A 10,289-nucleotide genomic window follows, 5' to 3' on the forward strand; every position below is an offset into this window, starting at 1 on the left:
AAATGTAAAAAAATGGAAAAGGGTTTGTGAGATTTTGCTGTTTTGTTTCTTTTTAACACGTCTTTTTTGATACTTCTTGATAGCTATCAGTTCGGAGTTATAGCTATAGCAAGCTATCAGTATAGGCTATCAATGAGTCTATCATTAGAGGAGGAGATCATACTGTAAGATATGTTTAACAGGTTGAGCTTTCATGTGAGTCGAAAAAATAATCTTTTTTCATACTTAAATGATACGAGGGGGGGGTAGAGCTGAAAGTGAAAAAAACATAGATGTATACAAATCTATGAAAAAAAAAAAAAAATATATATTTTGTAAAAATAATAAAAATAAAAATAAAATAAAATGTTGAAATAAAACCCTGTGACCTAAATTAATACGTGTACAGTTAATAATTTTCTTTAAATTAGGTTGGGTTAGGTCTCTTTGGGGGATAAGACCTTTAGAAACAAGGAAAATACGTAATAAAAAAAACTATCGATAGTTATCGATGGCGCCGACTATCGATAGTTCTCCTCCTCTAGGTCATACATTTCGCGTCTGTTAGCGAGTGAAAGAAGACCAAGTGCTGACTCAACCAAATAGTAACTGAAGTTCGTACTATCAATATTGCTATTGCTCATCTTGTATTTCATCATTCTGAGAGCTATGTGTTGAATTCGCTCGATTGATTTGGAATGAACTTCATATCCTGTGCCCTAAATCACCAAAGTATGGAAAAGTATCTTACAAGTGTAATAGCCAATGGAAAAGCAGAATTTTGAATTTGGACGTCTTCGCTTTACAACAGATTCAAGGAACATATGTACCAAATTTCATCAAAATCAGACCAGGCAATCGGCAGTTACAGCGGAACATACAGACATCCAAACCAAATTCACTATCGTTCGGTCAAATACAATATGTTGTTTAAATCAAAGAAGTGTTTCTTAATAGAGGGAATTGATGTGTTGAAGAAATCAATTGAATCGGATAGATAATTGGCATTGTTTTGAAGTCGATATAGAGGTGCATTTTGAAGGTAGTTTGTTCTTGCAAAATCTGGGTAAAAAGGCTGGTGATGACGAGGTGAAAGTCGAGATGGAGCATAGAAATCAACTTTTTTCTAATAAAATAGCTGAGTGTATTTGCGAGTTGACAATTTTATAGAAGGTCATACTAGAGGAGGAGAACTATCGATAACTATCGATAGTGACTATCGAACGCTATCGATAGTTGAGGCTTGACTATCGATAGTTTTTGATAGTTTTTTTCTGCACATTTTTCGTTTGTTTTGGTCGTTTTAGAAGTGAAAAGTGTAAAAAAATTGTAAAAAAAAACATAGATGTATACAAATCTATGAAAAAAAAAAAAAAAAATATATTTTGTAAAAATAATAAAAATAAAAATAAAATAAAATGTTGAAATAAAACCCTGTGACCTAAATTAATACGTGTACAGTTAATAATTTTCTTTAAATTAGGTTTGGGTTAGTGTCTCTTTGGGGATAAACCTTTAGAAACAAGGAAAATACGTAATAAAAAAAACTATCGATAGTTATCGATGGCGCCACGACTATCGATAGTTCTCCCCTCCTCCTAGGTCATTACTTCGCGTCTGTTAGCGAGTGAAAGAAGACAAGTGCTGACTCAAACCAAAATAGTAACTGAAGTTCGTACTATCAATATTGCTATTGCTCATCTTGTATCTTCATCATTCTGAGAGCTATGTGTTGAATTCGCTCGATTGATTTGGAATGAAACTTCAAATCCTGTGCCCTAAATCAACCAAAGTATGGAAAAAGTATCTTACAAGTGTAATTAGCCAATGGAAAAAGCCAGAATTTTGAATTTGGACGAATCATATCGAAATATGGAATTGTAAATCACTTTTCCCATACTTTGGTGATTTAGGGCACTGGATTCCAAATGCAAGAGGAAAATATTCCAACGTGCTTCTGACTAACGAACAATATAAGACTTTTGAGAGCGATTACATCGAAGAAGTTTTTTAGTTCTTCCTATGTATCCCAACATTTCCATAGGCTTTAGAGCAAAATTTTGTTGATATGCTGAATGAAAGACATGTTAGAATCAAACAGAATGGCCAAGGTCACGAATGCAATTGTTTCTAGTTATTGTTCTATCATCAATGGTATAGTTGAAAGGAATTGGTGATGATTAGATTTGCTAAAGGTGATCACATTGCATTTGTCAATGTTGAGAAAAAGATAGTTTTTATTTATTTAAACACTTAAACGGCGGACCCTTTGCTATCTAAATACACAATTAACCCTAAACTAAACCTATTCCAAAGTACAAGATAAATTTCAAAAATATCAACTTAAAAATATATATCTGAGGTGAGGAAAAAAAAAAAAAAAAAAAAAAAAAAAAAACAGTTTGATTGAAACCAGTCACAAAGGTCATCTAGAGCTTTCTGAAGTTTAAACTGATCATCAGTTGTTTTGATTTTGTTGAAGACTTTAAAATTGTCACAGAATAGGAGAAATTCAACTTCATGATTGGCGAGACAGGTTTCGACCTTTCGACGTCATTAATAAAAGAAAGAGGAAAGGTCCTAGGTGGGACCCTTGAGGGACTCCTGAAGAGGAAAGAAATTGCACCGAACTTGAGTTTCCGACTTTAACAACACATGTTCTATAGCAAATAGCACAGATATGAAGAAAACCAGAGCAGGAGTTTTCCAGTTATGCCAAATGAGTTTAACTTGTCAATGAAAAGTCTATGGTTTACTCAGATATGAAGAAAACCAGAGCAGGAGTTTTCCAGTTATGCCAAATGAGTTTAACTTGTCAATGAAAAGTCTATGGTTTACTTTGTCAAAGGCTTTTGTCAAATCAAGATAAATACTGACCCGAGTGATTGTTGTGCTGGTTGTGCAGATCTTGATTCCTTGGTTCATTATTCCGAGTGACTTGTACTTGCAATGGTGGAAAGTGTGAATTAGAGTTCAAATATGATGATCGGTATCTGAATTTTTCCGTGGATACAGGGTGTATGTTATTTTGGTTGCGTGGTTTCCAAGATATTTTCTTTGCATTCCATTGATATCGTAATTCCGGATAGTGTCTGTTCCTGTACTGATATCTGAATATTAACATTTCTACTTATTTCTCTGCATAGCTTGTTGTATCCATTAAAATTCAGATTAAAATTCCCAGTTGTCTATGATATCTTTGGTTTTATAGATGATTACGTTCTTATATTTCCTGAGATGATAAGAGATCTTTCTATTGACTTGGTCGATGTGATAATTCAGGTTGATGTTGTCGAACCTTTCTGGAATCTGTACGTCTGTCTTGTCTTGAATACAGAATCATTCATCAAACGAGAAAGCAACTCATGTGACAAAACACTGGAGAGTGGAGATTCCAAATCTAAAGTTGATGACATTTGCGGACACGGAAAGTAAGTATTCATCAGTATAAAATTATAAATCAATGGGTTAAGTATTCATCAGTATAAATCAACGCGGTCACTTTTACCCACTCTTGAGCCGCATAAAATTCATGAAACTATACCCGACCCGGGCGGCTTTCAGCGTGTACTCCCTCTGCAAAACCACAAGGCCCCAACTGAACGATGGATGATTCGGGCGCTGAGCCCTCCTCAGCAAAATACACAGCCCTTTCCTCGTTTTACTTGAACATCTGTGCCAATCGCACTGGGTGATGGAGTTCTTCAGAAGGTGACTGCATTCCTCAAGCCTTTCTCCACTATCACAGAGGAAATAATACTCGAAGGCAATGCCCAAGAAGAGAGCCAAAGTCTTGTAGAAACGATATCCAGACACTTGGTCGATATTGACGGACATTTGGTAGAGGCAGAGAGAAAACGACAGATTGCTTTCGATAACGGTCAGCCACACGGCTGAGGATAAGCACGTCGTCACCTGAAAGAAAATGAGGACGCCTTAATAATCCACCCTAGGGGTAAATTTTAGAACCCCACATTTGTCCTTTTAAGTGGCCCCAAATAGTTTAAAGCAAAATATAATTCCAACTTGGAACTGTTGTTGTTTGGTTTGTTTTCTTTTCTTTTTTTTTCTAAAGGTGGCGTTCCGATCCTAGCTGCCCGGCAGCGCGACCCGGCAGCGCTGCCGAGCTGGATAACGGTCAGCCACACGGCTGAGGATAAGCACGTCGTCACCTGAAAGAAAATGAGGACGCCTTAATAATCCACCCTAGGGCTAAATTTTAGAACCCCACATTTTTTCTCTTAAGTGTTTAGCGCAAAATATAATTCCAACTTGGAACTGTTGTTGTTTGGTTTGTTTTCTTTTCTTTTTTTCTAAGAAGTTTGATAGAGGGAACTGTAACTGCCAAGTTCTTATCGTCCCGAAATCGAAGAGAGAAGGAAGATAGGATAGAAGAAAGCCATCGGCAGCGCTGCCGGGTCGCGCTGCCCGGCAGCTAGGATCGGAACGCCACCTTAAGAAGTTTGATAGAGGGAACTGTAACTGCCAAGTTCTTATCGTCCCGAAATCGAAGAGAGAAGGAAGATAGGATAGAAGAAAGCCAGACGTTCCGAGAACGAACCTTATCCGTTCAGGATAAAATCCGCCAAGACGCGTTACTCTCCAAGCTAACTAGATTAGTCTTTTTTCCAAAATACACATTAGTTTTTTTTCCAAATTTGAGAGCTATTCCTTCCCGTTTCTGGATCAATGAGCTAAATCTGCTAAATTATTATATGCTCACGATGATGAGTGCATTCTCAACCAATACCGACAGAATATCATCGACAGACAGTCACTCATCCTAGGTACCTTATTGTTAATTAGACACCCAAGACCCAATTTTTCCAAATTTGAGAGCCATTCCTTCCCGTTTCTGGATCAATGAGCTAAATCTGCTAATTATTATATACTCACGATGATGAGAGCATTCTCAACCAATACCGACAGAATATCATCGACAGACAGTCACTCATCCTAGGTACCTTATTGTTAATTAGACACCCAAGACCCAAATCGAGTTCCGCCTCTTTCGCAGATACCTAGACATTACACACACCTTGTTCTGAAGTTGAAGCAACGATTGATGCAATTTAACAATTCGTTTGAACTGTTCCATCTCCAACGTTTCTCTCTTTGCTTTCACGCTCTCTCTCCATCGGATTTCATCCTGTGAACATTTCTTTGGAATCATCTTGGGTTGTAGAGATTCATCTTTAGATCCAGAACCATGTAAATCTCCTAGCATCATTATCTGCTGACAAAGATCTTCATAGAGGTCTGAAGTTGAAGCAACGATTGATGCAATTTAACAATTCGTTTGAACTGTTCCATCTCCAACGTTTCTCTCTTTGCTTTCACGCTCTCTCTCCATCGGATTTCATCCTGTGAACATTTCTTTGGAATCATCTTGGGTTGTAGAGATTCATCTTTAGATCCAGAACCATGTAAATCTCCTAGCATCATTATCTGCTGACAAAGATCTTCATAGAGGCCTTTCATTTCAAGTGTTAGGATAGGGATGAACGTTATTTCCACGGTCGCCACACAGATTATCAGAAACAAGTAGTAGACCTCTAGGATGAATATGAATACATAGTTCCAACCCTCTCTCATCTAGAAACACAAAGTAGACAATTAGGGGGTGTCTCCGGACAGGATGTTTGGTCCTGTAGACAAAGCGACGAATGTCAACCTCCTCCGCCGACAGAGGGACGACGAAGGCTTCCATAGAATAACCAACAAACGTACAGAGGAGAAGACAAAAACAAAACGTGAGGTACATCTTCCCTTTGCGGCTCCATTTCTGTACGATTTTCTTGTCGGCAGAACGGATTGCACAGTCTAATAACTCGAATATGTGATTCATTTCTCTATAGTTCATCGCTACGTAGACTACAATCACACATCTTCCCTATGCGGCTCCATTTCTGTACGATTCTCTTGTCGGCAGAACGGATTGCACAGTTTAATAACTCCAATATGTGATTCATTTCTCTATAGTTCATCTTTACGTAGACTGCAATCATGTAAATCCCTACACCCAATATGTGCTCGAGAAGGATTTGTAAAAACTCCGCCAGGTAGCGCGACGATCGTAGGATCATGCTTAGGAAATGGGTAATGATGATGAGAATAAAAATGAAATGCTGGAAACACATGTACAGGGTACGCAGGAAGGATTTCCATCGGGTTGGGGGATTGTCTAGTTTCTTCATCATACCAATGGCTTCTAATGAGTAGAAAAAGTATTTCAGTGAACTTGACATTATCTTTTGACAACTTTTATGACTACAATGGAGTCAACATCTATCTATTCAACCTATTGTTTTATTAAAAATTTTCATCAGTTAATGATTTCTTCAAATTAAATTGATCCCAAGGGCAGGGTAAACTTAGACCCTTGACAAATGGAGTGTGCCTCAAGGTATGTGATGTGTTCGTGAGGACGAGAATAATAACGGAATGCTGGAAACACATGTACAGGGTACGCAGGAAGGATTTCCATCGGGTTGAGGGATTGTTTACTTTCTTCATCATACCAATGGCTTCTAATGAGTAGAAGAAGTATTTCAGTGAACTTGACATTATCCTTTGGCAACTTTTATGACTACAATGGAGTCAACTTGACTGATTTCTTCAAATTAAATTGATCCCAAGGGCAGGGTAAACTTAGACCCTTGACAAATGGAGTGTGCCTCAAGGTATGTGATGTGTTCCAATCCACTCGACCCCAATTACGTCAACATTTATCTTGGTCTGATGATGATACACTGAGTGGTATCGAAAGCTCACCAAATTAACACCTTTCTTAATAATCGAAATTGTCTTGATAAGTTATTGTTTTTTATCTAAATTTAAATATTACCACACTCTCTTTGAAATATTTGCTGTCTTTTGGCAACTGAAAGTTGGAGCAATTTGGTAAACATATTTGAATCATTTTTATCAATGAAACAATAGATATGAAGGAACATGAGCTCCTTAAATTAATTTCTTTACAGAATGTTTGTTCCTTTATTTGTTTTAAAAATTTCTTCTTTCTTATAGGTCGTATTGTACGAGTATTTCAAAAAGTCAAAATTATGAAAAGAAATACAATAAATACAATTTCGTTTCTTTTACTTCTATAGCAATGCACCTTGGACAAAGAAAACATTAAAAGTTTGGTGAGACGTACTTATGAATGAACTAGAAAATGCTTTAAGACACTGAGGCCTTGATAGATTACAATATATTGTGGCCTGTTCAAAGGTAGATGTTCAAACAATAATTTCCATTTAGTCCTACAGAGAAGAAGAAAGTAAATTATATTTAGGTACATAGGTACTACCATGCCATTACTAACACCTATACACTTCTAAAGTTAATGTCAAAAATACAGGGTGTTTAAAAAGTTGGTAATTATTCAAAAGACACGACAATGAAAAAATAAAGCTGATTTTTACGTTTAAATCTAACCCTATAATAACACTGGTCACTGCTCAATTGTGTATTATAACACTGGTGACTGCTCATTTGTGAAAGCTCCTTTTTGTAGCAATTTTCATTTGACGTGAGTTCTGATCAAGTATTATTAAGTAAACAATCCCAATGGCTATTTTTTTTTTTTTATTTATTACTATTATTCTTGTTATTTTTTACGTAAGTACGGATTATTAATTTAGAAATATTTAAATTCAAAGTAACCAAGTAAATGCAGGGTTAAATTTCATGACATTTCCCATGACAAAGGCTTCAAACAACTGACATTTTTCCACCCTAAAAAAAAAGTGTAGGTAGTTAACATTAGAACTTTTTAGAACAAAGTGTTTAGTCGACTATTTGTAGATGGGAAAAAATTGAGTTTTTTCCACGACAAAAAATAAAGCTGATTTTTGCGTTTAAATCTAACCCTATAATAACACTGGTCACTGCTCAATTGTGTATTATAACACTGGTGACTGCTCATTTGTGAAAGCTCCTTTTTGTAGCAATTTTCATTTGACGTGAGTTCTGATCAAGTATTATTAAGTAAACAATCCCAATGGCTATTTTTTTTTATTTTATTTATTACTATTATTCTTGTTATTTTTTACGTAAGTACGGATTATTAATTTAGAAATATTTAAATTCAAAGTAATTTTATTTATTACTATTATTCTTGTTATTTTTTACGTAAGTACGGATTATTAATTTAGAAATATTTAAATTCAAAGTAACCAAGTAAATGCAGGGTTAAATTTCATGACATTTCCCATGACAAAGGCTTCAAACAACTGACATTTTTCCACCCTAAAAAAAAGTGTAGGTAGTTAACATTAGAACTTTTTAGAACAAAGTGTTTAGTCGACTATTTGTAGATGGGAAAAAATTGAGTTTTTTTATTTATTTTTACTTTCTATTACGTAATGAAAGTATTGCAATCTGTCCAAATTTTCAAAATCGGGAAATGGTTGGAAATATCCGTTTTGGGATCCCCTGGTGTCAAAAAAGTGGTTTTTAGCCCATGGTCTGTACGTATGTAACGTATGTTCGTGTTCCTGGTAAAAAGACCTTTAATTTGATATATATATATAAGGTCGACCAGGTTTGGATAAGTCCTTCTATGGGGACAGACAGACAGACAGACCGACCGACAGACGACACCGAAGCGAATACAATAGTCCGTCCCTTATACATTTTTATTACTATTGTAATAATAAAGGAAGGACGGACTAAAAATCATTTTTTTTTATATATATATATATATACTTTTCATGATTCCTTATTACACGGGGAGCATTTTATTAAGATAGGAAATTAGCCGCCGCAGGCGGTCGATTTTTGGACTTGGAAGAATTTAAAAAAAAAAGTTTTATTATGATTAGGTACTTTTGTTTGTTTGTTTTTCCGTATCTTAAGGGGCGGAAGGTTAAAAATTTTATCTGGCAAACCCTGTATTTAACAAAAGCGTGTCATAATTACAATTGTGTAGTTAGCAATTAATTTTAGTCCTAGAAAAAAGTGTTTACTTGACTAGAAACGTTTCAGGTTACAATTACATTCTTGATTGAAATTTTCATAATTTACACTGTTCAACGGGGCTATTACATTGGATGATTGAATATTTCAATGCAAAGAACACGGAAAACAACCAAACAATGAGCAAAGAAAGAAAAACGAATGTGTAGACAAAATATTGTGTCCACTTGAGTATAATTAGAAAATAATTACCTACATTCAAATCCAAAACTATTACAGCCCAAATAGGGAAAAACAGTGGTTAGGTGGAAGAGCTCACGTGAGTGAGAACCCTGTCACTTAAAATAAAGAAATAAAGCCATTAAAAAAAAAAAAAAAAAAAAAAAAAAAAAAAAAAAAAAAAAAACAAAAAAAAAGGACCTCATAAAGTCTCAGAGGGGCCCAAAACCAAATCAATTTTCTCGATGTGTTGCCTGAGCTGTCTCAGAAATATGACAAACGCGGGTTTAAAATCAGTTCAAGTTTATCTCTCGGGTTAGCAATCTGATTGGTTGATTTAAAATTACTTTCCTTCCTATAGTTAGGATAAGAAAAGTAACAAGCTGGGTCCGTCCCTCCGGGAATTTTTTAGCCCGTAGTTTATTCGATCGTGGTTAAAGAAAATCAGTATACATATGTACCTACCTAATTTGTTTAATATTTAGTTTATTATTTTTATTTTATTATTATTATTATTATTATTGATTTGATTCTTGATTTTACTGTCATGTAATGATTTAAAATCAAGACTAGATCCCGTTCTCCCTTTATTCCCAATATAATATTTAAGTCACCCATCCATTTATTGGCCTTGCTCGGCGTAGCTTAACACAGGTGACGCTAAAACCGGTCTTAAATGATCGACGACTGAAGTGTTATCTAAAACTTTCTCGCTTTGAGTTCATAGGTCGTCGCGACAAATTTCGAGATCAGAGCTCATTTGTGTGAGAAAATGTGAAAAAAAAAATCCCACAATTACTCAACAAATTTCGAGATCAGAGCTCATTTGTGTGAGAAAATGTGAAAAAAATCCCCCCCAAAACCAACTTTTTGGCTTTATGGTTCTCTGAACAAAATTTGCACCACCACTTTCGCGTTCCTGGTAAAAAGACCTTTAATTTGATATATTTATATAGGTCGACCAGGTTTGGATAAGTCCTTCTATGGGGACAGACAGACGACACCGAAGCGAATACAATAGTCCGTCCTTTATACCTTTTTTTATTACTATCGTAATAATAAAGGAAGGACGGGCTAAAACCCTTAAACAAAGTTTAAACTCACTTTGTGTCCCCCGGCCTTGGAACTTAAAAGAAGTTTAATGTCCGATTGCAGCCCAGACCATCGAT

General features: G+C 35.5%; 1 protein-coding gene across 1 annotated transcript; it reads right to left on the reverse strand.

Moving 5' to 3' along the window:
• Positions 1-3,072: 3,072 nt before the first annotated feature.
• Positions 3,073-5,147, reverse strand: LOC113473890 (odorant receptor 22c-like). The gene is made up of 2 exons (XM_026833361.1): positions 5,018-5,147; positions 3,073-3,894 (listed from the first exon to the last, which is right to left on the reverse strand). The coding sequence occupies exons 1-2, from the start codon at positions 5,075-5,077 to the stop codon at positions 3,484-3,486; spliced, it is 471 nt and encodes a 156-aa protein (XP_026689162.1). The 5' UTR covers positions 5,078-5,147; the 3' UTR covers positions 3,073-3,483.
• Between the last annotated feature and the right edge of the window lie 5,142 nt (positions 5,148-10,289).

Source organism: Diaphorina citri, unplaced genomic scaffold, assembly GCF_000475195.1.
Source record: "Diaphorina citri unplaced genomic scaffold, Diaci psyllid genome assembly version 1.1 scaffold89, whole genome shotgun sequence".
Classification (NCBI taxonomy): domain Eukaryota; kingdom Metazoa; phylum Arthropoda; class Insecta; order Hemiptera; family Psyllidae; genus Diaphorina; species Diaphorina citri.

Bases quoted from the DNA above. Each gene is read 5' to 3' on its own strand.
- LOC113473890 (XM_026833361.1), bottom strand. From the start codon at position 5,077: ATGGAACAGTTCAAACGAATTGTTAAATTGCATCAATCGTTGCTTCAA. The intron at 3,895-5,017 runs GTGTGTGTAATG...ATTTTCTTTCAG, and splicing joins TGCTTCAACTTCAGAACAAG to GTGACGACGTGCTTATCCTC.